Consider the following 21775-nt stretch of genomic DNA (forward strand, 5'->3'; position numbering starts at 1 on the left):
TACCCGTGCTATCCTTATTTATTATGTGCAATAAATAACATCTAATCTCGTAATCAGGACCCTAAGTGTGCTGCATTCTGCAGAAAACATAGAAAGAGGAAAAATCCTCTAAGTATTGTTTTTGTACAGGAAGGTGACCCTCTGGTGCATAGACAATACTCCCTGCAATGCAGGCACCCCTGCACCATGGCCAGTGCAGTGAGAAAGCAGGAATCGGACATATCTTGATAAACATGGTGCATTCCTGCCCTCTCCATTTAATGCAGAACAGCAAGTTGTCTTGCTGTGTTGCACTGTGACATATATTGATAAATCTGGAACCAACAATATTAAGGAGATGCTATAAATATATGGATCAGATGTAGGAAGCCATTTGGCAGTCGCAAATCCAGCGATTTGCTATTTCACAGAATTTACAACTGATAAATGCCTTTTAAGTAACTAGCTCATTGTGCAGTGCAGAAAGTGCTTACAGAATCACAAAATCAATTTTAAAATGCATACCAAATGCATACCAAATCTCAAAAACTGTGAGGTTTCAATTTAGGTCATAATCCATGAAAACGTTTTCCACTAATCAAAGGAGTTCATCCATTTTCAAAGGGGAAGGATATTCTAAGGTGACCCCTTCCCATTTGTGGATTAAAAAAAAACAGTTTGTCTGGTAGAGGCAGTGGTCCAGGGGAATGCTGGCAACTCTTAAACAAACTTTTTTGAAATTGTACCCTTTTTTCCAAACAGACTCCTTTCTTTTAGGTAAATTGGCTGTATTTTTTTTTTTAGTTAATTAAATGCGATCACATGCCATGGTGCTCTGGTCACCACAACAGGCTACCATCCATGTAATACCATTCAATCAGAGTGAATCACAATTTATGAGCTACCAAATAAATACTATTGAGGGGAGTGACGTCGAACTGCGGCCCACTTTGAATAGTGATTTTGTAAACTGACCTAATTGAACATAGGCTGGATGTCAAATTCTAAATTAATTTGCAAAAAGTAGGTGCGTAATTTGCAACCACTTATTGCAAATCAATTCTTAGTGCATCTGTCCCATAGTCTCAATGACATGTTTGAGGCCAGGTTGTCAATACGTCATCCAATATATCCCTCTGTACAATTCTAAGGTGCACTCGAGTCTTCACTCTTCGTCCATGTTGTTAGCGGGGGTGGTCGCGACTCAATGTACAAAACTAAACATAAAAGGACACGGGTCAGATCATTGTAAATTATGGGACAGTGACCAAAAAAATAATATTTATCTATAAATTGTCAAGGGGACCAACTGGCATGAGTGGTTGCCGGAATGAAATCAAAAGCATCATAGTAGTGGTGCAAAAATGGTGTCCTTAGGGCAGAATAGAGGCCCGTAATTGTGTACAGAAAAAGAAAGAGTGAAATGCTGGGATTCTCAATGACCTGGAGTCATTTAGAGGGAAACTAGGCAGACGTGAGAGATACTTGGGAACTGTTAGGGAATTCTTTTTATTAGGCGTGAACTAAAGTTTAGAGATGTTTAAATCTTTCAGAGAATGAGAGAGCTCCCATTTTTGGAGCACAGAAGAATCAACGTCGAGTGCAAATTAATAAAAGCTCCCTCGCCAACGCAACGTAGATGTCATTATTAGATGGGAGATCTTAAAAGTGCTGTGAAGGACTCAGTAAGTGATGCCAGTCCCGCTTCCCCATTATTCCTCATCCTTCAACAGACTCTTTTTGGGGGAGCAGCCAAAGCAATGGAGGGGTGATGGACTGCAGATAAGATGGCACTTGCGGATTGGAGGGTATACACAGGGAGGGCATAAGAGTATAATCCCCAGTAGCGGCCTGTGCAGGTAAGCGTGGCGGGCGGGAGGGGGGGAAGTCAGCAGACGATGGAATAGGGAAAATTAAATAAATACATTAATCATATTCTGTTGTCTGTTGACTTGCCGCCCACCCTGCCCTACCGTACTTACCTGCACTGGCCGCCGCTGATAATCCCCACAAGTGAGGGGGTTTGGAGTCTCTTCGTGAAACCATTCAGGGCCTTACTTGTTCGTCCTTTGTGTAAAATTGATAACCATTGCTGGAATCTAGTGTCTCATTACGAATTAGTCGGGACATTTATCAAAAACTCATGCAGCGCAGCAAGTCACCTTGCTGCGCTGTGCGATAGGAAAAGGGCAGGAATGCTCTGTATTTAACATTATGTGCCGCATTCCTGTCTTTTCCCTGCGCTGGCGCACAATGTGCTGCCTAGCGCCAACGCAGACACCCTTGCCCTGCGTTGTAAGCAGGATTGTTTTTGTGCAGCAAGGGGCACCTTCCTGCCCAAAAACAATCCTCTGAGGCATTGTCCTCTTTCTAGCACACATATATAGAGGAAGTAACAATAGAGATATTTCTCCTCGTTACGCCTCACCTGGAGAGGCGTAGCATTGTGATACATTCCCAGGTCTACCCCTGTTGGTAAATCTTGGAATGTGCCAAAATCCATAGATGGATTTGTGGTACCACCCATGCTCCACTCATGGAACGACTGCCTGGGGCAGAGCAACACAACACAGCAATTTGAGCTGCGTTGCGTTACTCTAGGTTTATAAAGTCATGCAGGGCAACGCAAAAGGGCCTTGTGTGGCTTGATAAATCTAACTTAGTAGTTGCGTCTCCATTTCGCTCCATTGTGTGGCGCAAGGGTGATGCAACTATTTGATAAATCTGGCCCTATGTATGGTGCAATACTTTGACTATTTTGGCTATGTTTAGGATACATCTTACTTTTTTACAAGCTGAAGCAGTAAATTGAGCTTTAATGTCTCAGTTCTGTTGTTCCAAATGATTATCAGTGCCAGAAGCCAGTAGTTTTGGGTTCCGATCATAGGTGTCTTTGAGTGTCGATGAATAAATACTGATATTTCAATTTGTTTATTAAGCAAAACTATGGAACACAGCAACTCTCCATTTCACATCCAAACAAACCGCCAAATTACAGAAAATCATATATTAGTCATATCCTCAATCAAATTAGGTTCTCTTGTAATAACACAAAGGGCCACCATGGCCAAAGAGAGAAAGAAGAGAGAAGCTAAGAAACAATGAGATGAAATAACACTCTTGCAAACTACATTGGAGCTTACACGTCTAAACCCCACACATCGGCTCCCCAGAGGAGACCTGGCTAGTCTAGCTCAGCACCCCATACATACCTCGTTGCAAGGGCTATTCCAAAAACTTGCACAGATTATCCTCAAAGGATCTGGCAGACTTAACTTACGAATAAGCATATATTCTGCTCTGTTGCGCCACTTAGAGATTGACAAAACCCACAATCGTATCAAGTCCCTTGCAGTAATTTCATATTTCACCTGTAAAAAGGCTATCTTCATGACCAATGTGTCAGAGATGAATAGGAGTCAATTTTTGCACAAGAAGAAGGCAACCAACTCTTCCATTGCATCTTTGATCTGCATTAATCGGCTTTCCAACACCTCTACCATACTGGTAGTTTTATCAGTCTAGGCTCCTGCTGTGCTTGTCAGTTTGTGATGCTATTGAACTGGATTTACTTTATAGACTAACGCCCTTTAGGAATTCTGTATCTGATCAATGATTAATTTGCATGGATTTGAATCGATCGCTAATTTGCAGTAAACCCTTTGACATTAGTTACTGATTCTTGGTCCTTCTTGTGTGGCCAAATGGGTTACACAAATTTAAACTGTTTTGTTGAATGCTAACTCTCTTTTTCCTCCACCAACTACAAAGGTCTGTTGCATGCAAATTGAAACTGCATTTAGGAGCATATTTATAAAATTTGTGCTTCGCCCTTGTGCCGTGCAAGGGGTGCAGAGTGACGCACAACCTAGAACGGAATTTACCAAGCCACCCAAGGCCACCTTGCGGAGCCTGGTGGCATGGTAAATCTGGAGTAACGCAATGCAGTACAAGTCACTGCCTTGCGTTACTCTACCCCAAGGAGACATTCTACGGGTGGAGCGTCGGTGTTCTCATGAATCGACCGATGGATTCCGAAGCTGTCCCAAATTTACCGTGAGAGGTAGACCTGGCAATGCATCAGAATGGTACGCCTTCCCAAGGGAGGCGTAACGAGGTGAAATATCTGTATTCTTTCTCGTTTTTCTGCTTTCTACATGTGCTGTATTCTGCAGCACATAAAGAAAAAGGAAAAGACCTTAGATGTTTGATTTTTTGCAGGGAGGTGTTCCTTCCTGTACAAAAACAATCCTGCCTGTAACACAAGCACCCTTGAACCATGGTGCAAAGGTGCCTGCGTTGGCATTAGGCAGCAGTTTGTGAGCAAGCGCAGGCAGAGAGCAGGAATGCGCAATACCTTGGTAGATATGTTTCATTCCAGTCTTCTTCCTTTCATGCAGCGCAGCAAGGTGTCTTACTGAGTTGCATTGCCAGTAATAATGATAAACATGGCCCTTCGTTTTTATTTCAATACCTTCATGGCTGTATTAATGCTTTTGGTTTCATGGGAGTTCACTCACTGAAAGAATTAGCAAAGCCCTTTAATCTCCCAAATTGGGGCTGTAAGCCATTTTTGAAAGAGAATCGTCCTTTGTGAAATAAAGTAAAAAAGTAGTCAGTGTTCCAGCGCTGGTCCGTTTCATTTAAGAAAAAAAGGTCTGATTTAAAAAAAAGAGTTTACTTCATTTAAGTGCAATCACGCCCATGCCCATGGTGGTCTGCTGACCCCAGCAGGCCACCAGCCTTGTAGTGGCATCAAATCAGAGTAAGTCTCAATTTGAACCCATCTTTTTAATATTCATGAGGTAGATCGGATGGTAACCCACTCAGAATAGAAATTGTATATATGTAATTTAATATATATATAACATATATACAATATAATAAAATGTATGTACATATATGTATTTATTTTAAAATATATACTTGACTTGATTCTTATTAAAGAAATAAAGGTTCAAAATAAGCTGTCCTTCATTAACTGATGAGTCATGAGGTGGTCAATTTCGGCGTTCTTTAGGGGATACTTATTTTCCCACAGTACACACATATCACAACTACATCTAAATGGTTATAGTTTGTAGATAGCAATGAAACTTTGGGACAGCAATATAACATTCTTTCAAAGGCATTTTTATAATAGATAATTGAGTGATATTGCACATTTTGTCTCTGGGCAGCATACGCCATTTGATACATCAGCTAAAACCATTACCTAGGCTTCTTTAGGTATCTGCATCATGAATTGTATAACCATGCTCTCCTGAGAGCGCTTTACTGTGGACAGATTAATATAAAAGTCCATCAAGCACTAAACTAAATTCACGCCGCTGGCACATTTACCACTCGACCTAACCTCCCCACTGGAGAAAGGGCATCTTTAGCAGATGTTAGCCGCCGGCTCTTTGTAGAGGCGAAGGTGGAAATAAACCATGTATTAGCAAGGATTTGCTGATGTGGATTTGACCGATCTTGCACTCACCAACCTATTGAACGCAGTAACTTAATGATGGAATCTGCCCATGACACAGGGGAGACATGGAAAATTGGGGAGACGTGTGAAGATATGGACATGAGGAGACATGAGTATACTTAGATATCCGCAGAGCCTGCTGCTGTCTCCATTCAATAAATATGACAGGGAATATCATTCAGAATGCCCCCAAGTTGGCCGAAGATTTTGAAAGGTACACACAAGGACCAATCACTCTTTCCCAGGATCTGCATCCTTGTTGTCCTCAATGAGCTAACCAATCCTGTGACGCTAATCTGACCTGTAGGTGCATCTGATTTCGGTAGTGGTGGGCTAGAAGTGAGTTGAGATATTGGCTGCCCTCCATCTTCGGATTTTGTGGTGGTGATCTATCCTAGATTAGAAAGTTTACTGAAATGTTTTTTAACACTGCTCGGATTGAACAGTTTTGCTAAAGCTACTGTTGAAAATCAACTTCAACCTATTTTTGGACTTTCTTTGCCTGCCCTACCACCTGGTACTGGACCTCACTCAGAGATCTGCACGCATTCTACCAATCAGCATCATAAAACCTTTATTTTCGCAAATATCTTATAAAGTACATCTCAATGATGATGATGATTCTACCAGTCAGTACACTGCTGTCGCAGCCAGTCTGTAGGCACCTAAAGGTCTGAACTGCCAAACAACCCACACCAGGGAATGACATTTTCTACTTTGCTTAATCTGCAATGTGCTCCAACACCTAAAGGCTAGGTTTGTCCCTTGAGGGGTATGCACATTCTAGTCTTGGAGTACTGTGGTCATTCTCGTCTTACCCTCTTCAAGGACTTTTTTAGTTCTAAGCAATTGAGTGGCCTATCCTGACCCCAAGTAGTCTCAGACTCAAGTGACTGCAGCAGCAGCCAGTGCAGGTAAGTGCGGTGGGGCTGGGGGCTGCGGGGGGATGTCAACAGACAACGGAATAGGAGTTTTTTTTGTTATGTTTGAAAGCTTTATTGAAGAATTTGATAACAAAAAGGAGATATTAGCATACACTGAAACAATACAGAAATTCAGTGAAAAACCTTAACACTGCTAATATAAATGTTAGGAACCCAAAAAGCATTTTTAAGAAAATGTTAACGTTAAGGAAAACAAGAGAGGGGAAGAGATAAGGAGGGAAAGGAGGGGGGAGGGGAGGGAGGAATAGGAGTTTTTTATTTATTGTATTTGCCATATTCTGTCATCTGTTGACATCCCCCTCTCCCTGCCGCGCCGCGCCCCACTGCGCTTACCTTCACCGGCCGCTGCTGACCGACTGCAGGTTAAATGGACCTCTGACTGTTGTTTGGGTTCTAAAGTACAGCAATAATCAGCGTTCGGTGGGTGCTGGCAGCCACTTGGACCCGTTGCCACTGCATCTGCTGCACATTGGGAAGCTACATTATTGTTGGCCCCCTCAACTAGATGAGCCCCGTTTCCAAACACATGGCTTCTCTCTGATCTCTCGTTGATTGCAACATAAGTGGTTGTGATTTCCGCTGCTGGTCCTGCCACACTTCCACAATGATTTTATAGGGCATAATATGCAGGAACTGCACTGGATGCACCGCAGCCCTTCTCATTATGTCTGGTCTGCCTTTCAACGAAAAGAGCACATTTCCAACAGGAATTACTGCATGGACAAAAATGCTTGATAACAGGGAGCACAGGATTACCCCTGTGAACGTGGAGCCGCAGACTGAGGAGGGGCTGGCAGACAGAGATTACAAAAGAAAGTCTGACCCACTGGAAATCTTACATGAGTGATCCCTTTTGAAAATGAGCACTTTATGATTCTCAGATTTAGCCCACGCTATTTCCATCATCGCTTTTACTAGGCTCAAGCCCTTTTATAAGTTGGAGTAAAAGCCAAAAGGCCTACCAAGCTACTGACAAATGTGTGCGTCATTAACACATAGGCCGAGGAAATGCCAAGAATCCGTAATAGTCCCACAGGAGGCAACAGCTAAATGCTGAAAAATGTTTCTCAAAGTTAAGCAAAATGAAAACGTATTTTTTCTTTTATTTAAGTTATAAGTGGTCAGCGTGCACGAATCTGGCACAAAAATGAGAAACACTGAACAAACCAAAGCGCTGAAAAATGTAACCGTCAACCCTGAAAGGGAAGAAAGTACAACACGGCTGAGCAGTTTCCGTCCTCGCGGCATCTGTTTTGTTCTAGAAAAAGGAGGTTCCATTCAGATGTTTTGTGTTGCATGACTATCGATGGCAAGCAGGGTAAACCACAAATGGCGTTTTGCTAAAGTTATGGGCAATGATTTTTGCACCCACAAAAGACAGTGAGACCCTCATTACTAAATGAAGGAAAACAGGACTCACACAAAAGCACAAAGTGGGGCTAATTACCACCTCGATGCCAATTAGCATAGAGTAACAAAAAAAAAATACTTTTTTAATGTTAAGTAACTTGGCCCTAGAGTATAGGTTTAATATTTTGCATCACGGTTTTAATGAGCTGTGTTTGGAAGCAGACTCCCGAGTGAATGCCTCCTCAGAAAATCTCCCGACAGACCCCGCTGCCTTGTCACTCGACCAGAGCATCTACCAGCCTCAAACTTGCCCCAACTGACGAATTTGCCCTGAAAGATTTTTTTTTTTACTATACTCAGTATTATACAGAAAATCACAGGCAACAGCATGTGTTGCTAGATCACGTGATCGGTTTTACACTCTTTCAGTACTGCAGCACCACCGCATTCATACACAGCAGCCCACACCACCGACAACAAAGCAGTCAAGGCGCATACCTCTGTTCCTTAAACATACACACAACTAAACGAACCCCGGTTTACATACATTAAAATATGGAAGACAGCAATTCAAGCGGAAGTGCACTTTACCTGGCATGCCTGACATGAGAAAGCAGCATCAACAGGTTTGCCAAGCGAGTAGACTGTTGGCGGAAAGGGATTCCGCTCTTTGCAATAATCCACACCAATCCATCTGTGATTGCATTAAGTAACTGATGTATTTTCCTGGTGCCTTCTGGTTCTTCTGAAGCAGTAGCCACAGGAATCATATCTATACAAGAGAATAAACGTCAATTAATGAGTTGTCCATAGAGTCCACCCACACTGTACTGAAAGTAGGCATTGAAAAGGGTGTATCTGCATCCGGGGAGTTTCATTGGACACCACACATTGGGCCTGATTCCCAAAGAGCGTCCGTACTTGTGGCAAAGGCCACGCAGTTGTGGCGGGGGGCGTGGAGTCATGGCGGGACGTCCGCAATGAGAAACTGCAATACGAGGTTCCGCCACGAGTGTGGGCCCCTGCCACGAGTGCGGGGCCTCTGACATGAGTGCGGGGCCTTTGCCACGAGTGCGGGCCCCTGCCACGAGTGCGGAGGCCCTTTGTGAAACAGGCCCATTATGTTTATGCATCATAATCTAAGATGGTAATGCAATATGTGGATCTTTTGAACCCAAACTGTAGAAACTGGTGTGGTTGAGGAACCAGTAGATTTAAATTCGTTAAGATCTTAGCAGTGAGAAAAAATGGAGTACATGACATAGTGTTACCCTCCTTTCTATCTTCCTTATATTTACTGAAATAAGTACTGCAACCCTTTACCATAGCCCGGCCATGAGAAGATTTCCAGCTGAATCCTTCATGTCACTGTGGGGATATCATGGTATCGATTCCTTTCGCTTGCCACCAAAATCGATATATGGCTAATTGCGGTGTACAATTCTCCCTATACTTTTATGTATTAGATAGAGTACCCACTATAAAGATGTTGCAAGTCAATGAGAAGTTCCTTGATCATATAGCAGAGCGAGATGGAGAGCCTTGCTAAAGTCTTGGAAGTGGCTTGAATATTCTAATAAATAATGCGGTAGGTGGGATTTTATACCTCGCGATACATGGTAACACCATCACCCTTCCGCAAGCCCTGTTTCATATGGTTATTACAGGCTTCCCTTAGTGCATGACACTTGTACATTTTTATTTAATACCTTTGGATGGACAGTCATTTCTACTCACACTTTTACTCAAACCAAGCCTTAGTCCCCGAGGCCGGCGCCCCTTATCTCCAGACGGAATACACAGCTTCTCTTACTCCAGAACAAGCAGAGTCCCTTGACGGGGACTTCCGTATTGAGGAGGTCATATCAGCAATCTCACGTCTCAAGCCAGGCCCAGACGGCTACTCTCCTGCCTTTTACAAACCCTTCTGTCCAATACTAGCAACTATCCTGACAAGACTCTTTAATTCCTTCTCAGAACCAGGAGCGATCCCTGCCCAGATGCTTGCAGCCTCCACAATAGTCTTGCCTAAACCGGGCAAAGACAAAATGCAATGCAGCTCATACAGACCCATTTCGCTGTTGAACATAGATCTAAAATTATTTACGAGCATCATTGCACAAAGGCTTAACGCACATATACCCTCATTAGTGGACCCGGATCATGCAGGCTTTATCCTCCGAAGACAAACTAGCGACAACACAAAACGCATCCTCTATATCATTGAAAAGGCAAGTAGAGCTCAAGGGAATACATGCCATTAGCAGTCGATGCAGAAAAGGCCTTTGACCGAGTCCACTGGCCTTACCTGGAACAAGTCCTTAAACACTTCAGATTTGGGGACAAATGCAGGACACAAAATCTTAATTGCTATTACACACTGACGGTCCGTCTTAATGGGTACACATCCACCCCCTTCCCGATCCACAGGGGCACTAGACGGGGATGCCCCTTGTCCCCCCTGCTTTTCGCTCTCTATATGGAGCCTATGGCCCAGAAGATCTGAGATCACCCAGATATTACTGGAGTGCCGTCCGGTTGTGACCAACATTCTATCAGTCTAAATGCAGATGTTGTACTGGCGACTCTGGAGAGGCCGACTGTCTTTCTGCTGACGTTCTTGGTGAAGCTAGAATCCTTTGTGTTGGCTTCTGGGTTTCCTATCAACATAGTGAAATCCCAGGCCCTCAACCTCTCCATGCCTCCCCATGCGGTGGATTATCTGGAAAACTATCACCCCACCCAATGGACTACTGAGATCCCATACCTGGGGATCAACCTTGCATCCAATCCACGACCCAGGCAAAAGCAGACTAGAACTACAAGGCGCTGCTTCGGCAAATCAGACAGGACTTTGGGAGGTGGAAGCGCCTCCAGATCTCTTGGCTGGGGCGAATAGCGGCATCTAAAATGACGATTCTTCCTAAAATCCTATATCTCTTCCGAACCCTTCCCCTCCCGCCACTGTGGCATGATCGCTAAATTACAGTCCGCGATTGTGCAGTTCATCTGGCAGGGCACGAAACCTTGCATGAAGAAATCCCTGAGTTAACTCCCCCCCGGAGGCCGAAGGCTTGGGCATTCTGAACCTAAATCTTTACTACAAGGCAGTGCAGTTACGCTATCTAGTGGAGTGGGGGCGTCCAGAGTCCAAAAAGCACTGGCTCTTCCATGACAGTGCAGTTGCAGGCACATTCCTCTGGAAGATCCACTTTCTACCAAAAGCTCATAGACCCCCAAACCTATACCTCTTGCCAGTGACACTATGACCGCCTAGGACCAATCCACTACTAAACTTGGTCTGACTACCTTTCCGTCACCGCTGACCCCCCTTCTTGATAATCCTGACTTCTCCCTGGGGAGCTGGGATGGAGGGGTTCGGGACATGGAGACACTCGACCTGCCGCTCAATGGGCCACTTCTTCAATACTGAAGGCATTCTCTCCTTTCCTCAGCTGCGTGAAGAATTCGGGCTACCAGAATACGAAAGACTCGACTACCTACAACTCAGACATTGGATTACACATACCCAAAACAGATCCAATGCACAATGATATCTAACCCAGAAAGAGAATTGTCTCTTGGCCAAAACATCGGATAAAAGCCTTATATCGGAGCTATACGCACTTATGCTGCAAACTCACAATCATAAATATAAGGCAGGGCACGCTAAATGGGAGGAGGAACTTGGGCTGACCTTGAGCGCCAAGGAATGGGAGGACATTTCATACAGGGCTCGCCACAGCCCACAACACGGGCCTTACCGAGATCCTCACCAAAATAGCTACACATTGGTATTCCACTCCAGTTAGACTACACAGAATTAAGCCCACACAAAGTGCAAATTGCTGCAGGGGGAGGGGGACTTTGACACACTGGCTGTGGGACTGCTCTCAGCTACAGCAGTACTGGCCACAGGTAATAGACGACATAGACAATCACCTGGATACCCAGCTGCCGCGCTTCCTGCCCTATATGCTGCTCGGTCTTCCGAACTCACTCACATTTCCCGTAAAATCTTAAAGGGAACGCCAGATAGGCAATGCACTGGGGGGCGCCAGTCAAAACATTCTCAGTCACTGGGGCTTGAAACACATTCCTACCCACACAAACTGGTTACACATGCTATGGCACATTTTAGGAATAGAGATGATAACCATGTCTCTAGCAGGGAAGGGCTCCGAATTTTCGTACCTGTGGAGCCCATTTGTGTCACTGCTTTTGCAGGAATTTTGAGAACTGAGGTGTCCAAGATATCTCCGGCTATAACGTCTGTCTGAGGCGTCCTCATCCTCAGAACCCTCAGATCACTGAACGAATCTAAGATTATATAAGAGTTACTGTCCTGTGTGCGGGTGAGGGGGTTGGCGGGAGCGTGGGGGACTGGGGAATGTTTATCAGCACAAAATTTTGCTTTGTCAGGCTACACCCAGGGTGGTTCACCCTCGGTGGTTGTGGATCTGCTGCTAGTACTGTTTGTTTTATCTAAAAATGCTAATAAAAGATTTGAACCATAAAACGGGATCCTACTTTATAAAACTGAAAACTATATGTTGTATCTCGCAGTTATTCAAATGCGTAGATGGGTTGCACCCCGTAGTTGCATCCTTGCTGTTTCCTTTGTGACGCGTCAATAGAATTCTGGCAGTGTTTATATCTGACGTCACGAAATGCTTCGCATTCTTTCTCTAGCTGTCGATCTCTCAGCCACGCTTCGTGTCGGCTGTTTGTGGGCCTAATTATTCATAATTAAATAAATATATCTTAAATTATATTTAGCGTGAAGTCCTTCGTTACTACAATTTGGCGACGAGGATGGGATATTCGTTACTACACTATAGTGCGGAATGAGGATTCACCTTCCAGGGTAAGAACTTTGCAAGGGTATTTATTTATCGGCGAACATCAGTGGAGCTGTGTGCCAAGTGTGATTAATGTGTGAATTTACCATAGGAAGCGTCAGAGCGGAGTGCCCGTTGGTACGCACTGACCACTGAAGAGCGTGTGAAGGCTTCAGCGTGAGGTTATCTGGCCCTTGCTGGCAACGTTCCCCTCCGCTGGTGAGGTGCTGCTAAGAGGTATTTCCTTTGGAAACAAATGCGCAGCAACGTAAGGCATGCTTCTGAAACAAGCTCTATTGCCCTGTGAAAACCACGTGCAGCAACCATTTTGGACCATCGGGAAGGACTCAATTGCACTCTTTTGAACAACCGTTCTTCAGATAAATGCTGAGATAATTACCTGCCATTTTACCAGATTGGTGTGTTTTCCCTTCATTGTCCACAGAGGGTAGAGTCTGATATTTACATCGGCAGGGCGCAGGTCGCATAGTGAACTTTGAAGGTGTGTTCTACCAGGAAAATTTGCACCGTAGAGGATTTCAGCAAGGATGTATGCAGGGTTGTAAGTGAAAAAACTATTAAATGTTATTTTTGGGTGTTGGACAGTTCTCGTACTATGCTAGTATGTCATCTAGCGAAACTGCAGTATCGTCAAGCAGTGGGGTTGTGCATCCCGTACATTTGAGTTCACCCAAAGAGATCTTGGGGCATATTAGCAAGACCGGCGATAAAATTATCGCGCTAAAACGGCGATAATGGGCTTGCTAATTTGCGTTATAGAATTCCAATAGAAGCCCAGGTTAGATCGGCGATAATTTCATCGCCGGTCTTGCTAATATGCCCCTTGTTTCTCCAGGGACACCTGCAGTACAGTGGAGCGAATGGAAATAATACTTCTTGAACTACATAGTGAACATGGAAGATAGTAATGGTTTATTCACAGTGGAGAGGAAGAAAAGAATCCTAGTGTACTGCCTAGGTCCGGAAGGTTTATGCATTTATAATCAATTACAGAAACCTGACAGGAGTGGAGGTTATATAGATATTTTAAAAGTGAATCAAGAATTTGGATGAGCACTTTTTACCCATGGTGTGCATTACGGTAACGCAGAATGCATTCTTTCACAGAAAACAGGAGAAGCATGAGAATTTTGAAGACTAAGGGGCATATTATCAAGAAACGGCGTTAAAATTATCGCTACTTTAGCGGCAGAAAACTGCCGCTAAAGCAGTGATAATGGGCTTGATAATATGCCCTTGAGAATCCCCATAGAAGCCCACGTTCTGGTGTCAACATGGGCTTCTATTGGAATTCTCTGCGGCATATTATCAAGCCCATTATTGCCGCTTTAGCGGCAGTTTTCTGCCGCTAAAGCGGCGATAATTTTAACGCCGTGCTTGATAATATGCCCCTATATTTCTGTCTTTGAGAAGTTGTCGATCTTGTGTAGGTTTGGGAATTTGCATGACGAGCTCCTTCGTGATCAAATTGTGATGTATGCAAAAAACAAACCTATACAAGAGAGGTTGTGGGTGGAAAGTGAGGCGAACCTCGAAGATATTGCGGCAATTGTCAAGAAAGCAGAACTTTTGGAGCATTGCCCTAGAGATACATTAACACAGTAAAAAAGTGTTGGAGGTGGTGAATAACGTGTCTGAAGGAAGACAGAAGAGTGCACAAACTGGGCGATTTGCAGACCAAAGGAAGGAGTGGAGGAAAGGTGACAATGTGGAACAAGCTAAAAGTTTGAACAGTGTGTGTTTTCGGTGTGGTAGCACATTGCATTCAGCTAGGTTTGAGAGGTGCCTGGCTAAAGCTGCCAAGTGATTGGAATGCAGCATAATAGGACAATATGCAGAGTATGTAAGAGAAAACAAAGGAAAAAGTGGAAAGGGAGGTGATTTGAAAGACATCATATCTAGTTTGTAAATCTTTCATTTTCCATTTATTTAAGGGGTTTTATTTTGGATTGTGGCGCCTTTTGGTGCATTAGACTCAGGGTCACAATATTCACGACCCACAGAGGACTTGATGATGTGAGTGGTTAAGAATTTTTCCGCCTTTTCCTCTCCTCTATTTGTATTTGCTTTGGTGGTTGGATGCATGGTTTGCGTCACATACAAACTTGTTGCATGCAGCACAATACAAATTGCATTGCAGAATTGACAGTCTGTATTTTTGTTTGATTTGTTTAGATGTGAATAATGACACTTCAAAGGAGAGTGTGGTATTTTATAGCACATTTTTCCTCGACTCCGTCACGGGGTGACGCTGTAGTTACACCACGGTGGTGGGACATTGCGCCCATCAGCATGCTTTTTACAATTTAGAGGCGGGATATGTGCATTAATGAATACATATATATATTTATATGCATTGCCCTCGTCCTGAGGAGGCCGAGAAGAATCCAAAGGCTGAAACGCATCTGCGTCGACGACATTCACTTTGGAGGAGTTTTCAAATGAATGAATTCTATAAAACGTTTATGTGACACATGAGAGCTATACAAAAGGCACTTTTGCCTCTGTGCACACTTTGACTACCTCTAAGTGCATTGCCCAGAATAGAGGGGTAGACACTAGCCAAAGAAAAAGATTTTTTTGGGTATTGGTAACAGAGATTTGATTGTATTCTTGTCTTGTATATGTATTTTTCCTATGTATTTTTGTATGTTTTTTATGTCATTTAATGTTTTTATGTTTGTTTGAAGATTGGTCCAATTGTGTATGTATGCCCTTTATTAACTTGGGTAAGATATGTTTTGTAGGACTAAAAGACTAAAATGAGGGTAATTTAATGTTCCCTTGGCCACTGCACTGCAGATTTTAATGCAAAGCAGGAGCCATCAGTAGATGGTCCATTTCTACACAGCCTTCCCTTTCTTGGTTCCAACATACCCCACACAGAGATGATAATCCACAAGGAACTCTTGTGTGCATTCAAGGTAGAATGACAATGCTCTTTTTGGGTCCAGTCGATGGAGCAGTTTTGATCGTAAGGAGACTCATAGGACACTTGTGTAGCTGCTCGAAGGGAGCGCACAAGAGAAAGGTGAGTACTAAATTTAGGTCTCACTTCGGCATGATTATGGGTAAAGGTGGAAACATGTGTTGGACACCTTTCAAAAAACAATTCACAATAGGAAATTTGAACATGGGTGGCTGATTTCACCACCACAGAAAAGTCGAGATGGCAGAAAGAAAGCCTTTTAAGGTGCCTAACGCAGAGCCCTGCTGGGCATGAGAAAGAAGAAACAGAAGGACCAGAGAAAGGGGGGCAGAAACGGGGTAAACCTGTCTTTCTGCACACCACGCCACAAACTTGCCCCAACAGCAGGCCTATATGCCTTGGTGGAGGGATGACTGGTTACCGAGATGACATTACAGACTTCAGGAGGAAGGACGAAAGCTGTCAACTGTCGCCGCTCAATCTCAAGGGGAAGTTTTGACAGGTTTGTTATGTTATGTTATAATATTTCTAAAGCGCAAACTGTTACCCGAAGGTGTCCTGGCGCTATCTACAAAGAACCTCCTGAAAAAAGCTCCCCAAAAAAGAAACCACATATTACACATTAAACATCCAGGTTTTTAAGGCTTTCCTAAAAGCCATGAGATCCATGTTGTTACGAAGTTGAAATGGGAGGGCATTCCAAGCTTTGGTTGCCCCCACCCGAAAACTCCTGCCTCCCCAGCCAGTTTTTTTGAAGGCTGGAACTGCTACCAATTTAGCTCCTAGGGATCGCAGTGGTCTATTTGGAACATACCACTTAAACTGCTGCTTTAGAAGTTCTGGGCCATTCTCGAGAAGAGCTTTAAAAACGGTGCAAAGTGACCTAAACTGCACCCGTTTCTTAACAGGCAGCCAGTGGAGTCTTCTAATGTCACCAGAAACAGAGGCAAATTTAGGTGTCCCTGTAAGTAATCTGGCTGCCGAGTTTTGAAGAAGTTGTAATCTATGCAACAGGTTTGGGTAGAGAACGCTCCCCTGCTGCTGTGAAAGAAGATCCTCCCAAAGTAGCAGTCTGCTCAAGAGCTCAGGATACCAAACTCTCTGAATCCAGTCTGGAGCCACACGGATGACCTGATTTTCTTAAGAAATCTGGGCAGGAGTGATATGGGCAGAAAAGCATACAGTAGGACTGAGCTTCACTTGAGATGAAAACATCCTGAGCGAGAGCCTCTCAAAACCATTGACTTTGCATGTTGTCGGCGGTGGTGAATCAAGCCTCTCCTCACGGCTTATAGAGACCATGCACCACCTCCGTATGGAGATGCCATTCGTGATCCGCTAGGCATCATTGTCTGAGTTTGTCCTCCCGGCATTCAGGGAGCCCGGCAAGTGTTGAACCATCAGGAATATGCCCTGCTGTTCCAGACATGTCAAAAGATGTAGGGCCTCTTGACACCGGGTCTACCACCCCGCCCTGCCTTGTTTGTTGCATTCCGCTTGGCAGTGGTGTTTTCCGTGACCACCTGCACTAGACTTCTCTTAATGGAGGGTAGAAAGGCTTTCAATGCCAGTCAGATCACTTGGAGCTCCAATAGATTGATGTGGAGCCCAGATTTCTGCTGGAAACCAGAGGGCTCTGATCTCCACCTCTCCCAGATGGCCGCCCCATCCCAGGAGTGACACATCTATCATCAGATCCAGTTTGGTAAGGGAGAGGGCTCTGCTGCTGATCCAATTTCAGGTTGTTAACTACCACTGCAGATCCTTTGCGGTACCCTCCGAGATCTGGACCATGTTGAGCGATTCCCCTGATGCTGCGCCCACTGGAACTTCAGTTCCCACTGCAGAAACCGCATGTACTAGTAGGCATGTGTCACAAGCAGGATGCAGGAAAACATAAGGTCCAGCAACCTCAGAGCCAGTGTCACTGAAACACAGAACAGAGGCTAAAACATCAGAATCATAGTCTGAATTTGGGACCCGCCATTCGGTAGGATAAGCCAGAAACTTTACCATGTCCAAAACTGTTCTGATGAAATGAAGCGTCTCAGAGGGAGTCAGGGGTGCTAGTATGGCCAAAAGGGAGCATGGCAAACTGAAAGTACTCACAGCCCGCCATGACCCGCAGGCAGGACAGGAATGTGAAAGTATGAGTCCAGCAAGTACAATGTCACCATCCAGTATCCCGGGTTGATCGCAGCCAGAACTTGAGCGTCAGTAAGAAATTGAGAGGACACAGATCTAGGATAGGACAGAGACCTCTGTCCTTCTTGGGCACCAGAAAGTAGCGGGAATAACAACTATGATATACTTCTGGTAATGGTACCCTCTCCATGGTTCTCTTGGCAAAGAGAGACACCACTTCCTGGTGGAGTAATAACAGACGGTCCTCTGTCATCATGTCACAAGTGGATGGCATGAGTGGAGGAGCAGTCACGAATGGGAAGGAGTAGCCCTTTGAACAATCTGGAGGACCCAGCAGTCTGATGTTATCAACCTCCAGTGGTTGCCCATGGTGGTTGAAGGGTAAACTAAAGAGGCTTGGAGACTTTGGCTGCTGGGGGTGGTGGGTGGGGCAGGGGTGGTCTGGCCTGGCCTCTGTCTGCCTGATCCAAGGGGGCTGTGGGTACCGAGTCCTCGGCCACACAAAGGCTGGAGAGCTTGCAAGACATGGTGGCTTGGCAGGTAAGGATGCTGCTGGACACCCCTCCCCTAGCCATGAAAGGAGCAAAAGGTGGACTTGAGTTGAGGGGGGGGGGCTATGGAACCTGGCCATAGCCCCGCTGTCCTTGAAGGACTCCAGTGCTGAGTCTGCCTCATTCTCAAAGAAACAGGCGCCATCAAAGGGAATGTCCATAAGCAATGCTTGCACATCCCCTGAAAAGCCAGTTGTCCTCAGCCAGACGTGGCACCATAAGGCCACTGACAAAGAAACCGCTCTGCCTAGCGAGTCAGTCTTGTCCAGCCAACATCACATTCTGAACTTAGCTGTGTCACTCCCATCCGCCATTGGTTGGGAGAGTATGGCCTTGGCTTCCTCCGGGACCATTGGCAGCAGCTGTGCAATTGATCCCAAAGGAAATGGGAGTAACAGCCCAAAAGTCATGCGGTATTCACAGACCGCAATCCAGGTTTGTGGAAGAAAACAAGGTGTCCAGCCTTTTGAATTCCCTATCCGGTGGGGTGGTAGGGAATGCACCAGAATTTACTTGGGATGTGTAGACTTGCACCACCAAGCTCTACGGGGTGTATCGCTCCCTCAAGGCATTGGGGTGCATGACGTGACAATCGATGCAAGTCTTGGCATTATGGTCTCGCTCAAGACACCAGAGGCAAATGAGGTGTGGGTTTGTCACTGACATTTGTCAGTGCAGGTTCCGCAAGGCTTACACTCAACCTTCTCCTAGTAGAAGACTTATCCCCTGCTACACCAGGGGATAAGTCTCCAAAAACCTCAACAAAATGTCAAGAAAGAGCAGTGAAATAATGACTGGGGTTACTTCTGTCCAGATCTTCACTGACTGGAGCAAAAAGAAAAGAAGTGACATCAGTGCGCTGGGGTGGTGCCTATATAAGTAACGTGCAAGTCACTTCTGGCGCGGATGACATCGACAACACCACACAGAGCTGAACTAAGCCACTTACTAGTGCACATGGGTACTGCTCATTAAAAATGACCGACTCTCATCTGATGCTTGGGGATAATGATAAGGAAAGGAATCTGCAGCTAGAAGTCTCTATCAGATGTGACGGCGTCGGCGTAGCAATTTGAGGCCTTCCAAGGTTCACTTCCCTTAGTAAATCTGGGAATGCACCAAAATGTATGTGCGCATGCGTGGGAACACCCACACTCCACACATGGAACGCCTTCCCAGCGCACTGTAACAAAAGGCAGCGGTTTGCCCTTCCTTGCGTTACTCTGGATTTACCAAACCATGCAAGGTGGTTTTGCGTGACTTGGTAAATCTGACTTAATCCCTAGCATTGCTTTGTGTTGTCTTGCGTGACACAAGGGCAATGCAAGGTTTTAGTAAATCTTGGCCGAAATATCATACTTCAGAAGCTTATATGTTCTAACACATCAAAGAATAGAAACAGAACTGTCTTAATCACTCTCGAGGTCTGAATAAAGCACTTTAAACAAGGGCATTACATTGTATTTAATTATTACAATCCCCTTAATTAGATCTTACCTGGACATATAATATCAGAAGAAACCCAACCCCCCTGCATTACAAATGTTGAATAATTCATACGGACAGGATAGACCATATCAAAATGTTTCCATCATTGGCATGGTTTTCCCCAGGAAGCATAGTATGTGGGAAATACTATTGCAAACCTGCAATAAATCAAAGGCGAATTCTTCATGGACTCACTGGAGTTAAGAAGGATCAATGCTTTGAGACAAACAAATTCCTTCTGTTGCAGCTTTAGTTCTCGAAATCTTGAAGTTGCAGCTAGTAACATGTCAAAGATTTCATGAAGCCCTTCCACACATTTCTCTTCATTCCTGTAAAATAAAAATAAGAATTCTTATGTTAAAAACGCAAATGCTAATTACATTGATGTCACCTTAGAAATGTGTAGCCTGCAACATTGGTATGTTATTGCACTCAAACATATTCAAACATTCGGTCATGCTCCATGCAGCTCAAGGGGGGTTATCAATACCGTCAAGCCTTTTGTTTGAGGGAGATGTTAAATTTAAAAAAAATATTTCCGAGCATAATATGAGGAAAAAGGTAGGACAGACAGAGTGATGATATTTTGTTTCAATTTCAGCGAAATGTAAACTTATTAGGAATGTAGATGGTCCTACACCACAACTGGGGCCAAAATATTCTTCAGTAATGATGCATAAAGATAAAATATGGTCTTCATATCAAAGAAAGGATTCTATTGGTGAATTGATGGTGTGTTAAATTAAATAATCAACACAGTTGAACAAGTTAATACACAAAATAACAAAAGAACGAACCTATACACTGAAAATGATAAGAATGTAGAAAAGCTAAAGGTTACCCCTCAGCAATTGGCTAATGTAAGTGTCATTTACCTATTGACCAGCCAGTATGCACCAATCATTGGCTGACATTAACTATTGGTTCTGACTCAGTCTTTACCCACAGTATTTCATTGGTAGGATAAACCAGAGCTGCTGCGTGTCTGCACAATGGGAAGTTGCTGCACCATGGACAACACCCTCTGTGCTTGTCCGTACCTGTTTGACGCCAGATTCCTGGCCTTTTCAACATGGATCTACAGGTGAGACTGACATACATTCATTCCTTCTCTCCTTTAGGGGCCCGCTTTATGTCTAGTGATGAATATTGTAAGGCCTATTCTGTTACCAGTGAAGGTCCTTTTTCCTGCTTGCACGGCAGGACCTTTTGTGGCCTCAACAAAAGCCAGGAAGTAGCTACAACCATCTTCGAGTCAATTATTAATTCTCCATTGAGTCATGTGACTTCTAGTCTAGCCATGGGCCCCCCTGCCCAGTGTACCACACACATAAATATTATTTGTTGCTACTTTAATAAAAAGATCTTCCTGTAAGCACAATATACCAGTGTGGGACACTGTTCATAGTTCCACTCCAGATCTATGCGTTGATAAGGAAACGTGCTCAATGCCTCAACCAACCCATACATTTCCATTGCCATACCAAGGAGCTAAATTTGTATTCGGCTGGAGAGTCCTCACAAAATATACAGAGGTTTTCTATTAACTTCAATCATAAACACCAAAGTACTCTGGTAGATATCATTTGCACCACCAGTTATGAAATCCTTCTGTTTAGTATGGCTTTGTAACCACCGTACCATCTGGGTCAAGCTTTGATCTGCAGACCCCCTTGGGATCTACAGACCCATTTTTTGCTATTGTGAGATTTATTTTTGTAAAACAAAAATCCAGCTTCCCCGTTTTGGTAAGGCAGGACTCAGAGGGGTGCATTACATTTGTTGGCATGGCCCTTTCTGCAGGGCCAGCCCCAGACTTTTTGCCTTCACCCTCCAGTCTTCTGAACCTGTTTCTCTTGGCGTTTATGACTCTGCACTTTACCCCAGCTAACCAAGTTCTTGTGGTCTCTCCTAAAAACATGGTAGAATTGGTTTACATCCAATTGGCCTATTTAATTTACTTGTAAGTCCCTAGTAAAGTTATACTACATGTGCCTAAGGCCTATAAAGTAAATGCTACTAGTGGGCCAGCAGCACGGATTGTGCTACACACT

General features: G+C 44.3%; 1 protein-coding gene across 1 annotated transcript in view; it reads right to left on the reverse strand.

Annotated features, from left to right (window-relative positions):
- ESR2 (estrogen receptor 2) overlaps window positions 1-21775 on the reverse strand; it is a 557334-nt gene that overhangs the window by 20420 nt on the left and 515139 nt on the right. Inside the window, exons 7-8 of the mRNA XM_085626206.1 lie at window positions 19917-20050; window positions 8338-8518 (exon numbers count right to left, since the gene is read on the reverse strand). Coding sequence (XP_085482332.1) covers window positions 8338-8518; window positions 19917-20050 — 315 coding nt within the window. The remainder of the gene's footprint in view (window positions 1-8337; window positions 8519-19916; window positions 20051-21775) is intronic.

Source organism: Triturus cristatus, chromosome 9, assembly GCF_964204655.1.
Source record: "Triturus cristatus chromosome 9, aTriCri1.1, whole genome shotgun sequence".
NCBI lineage: Eukaryota > Metazoa > Chordata > Amphibia > Caudata > Salamandridae > Triturus > Triturus cristatus.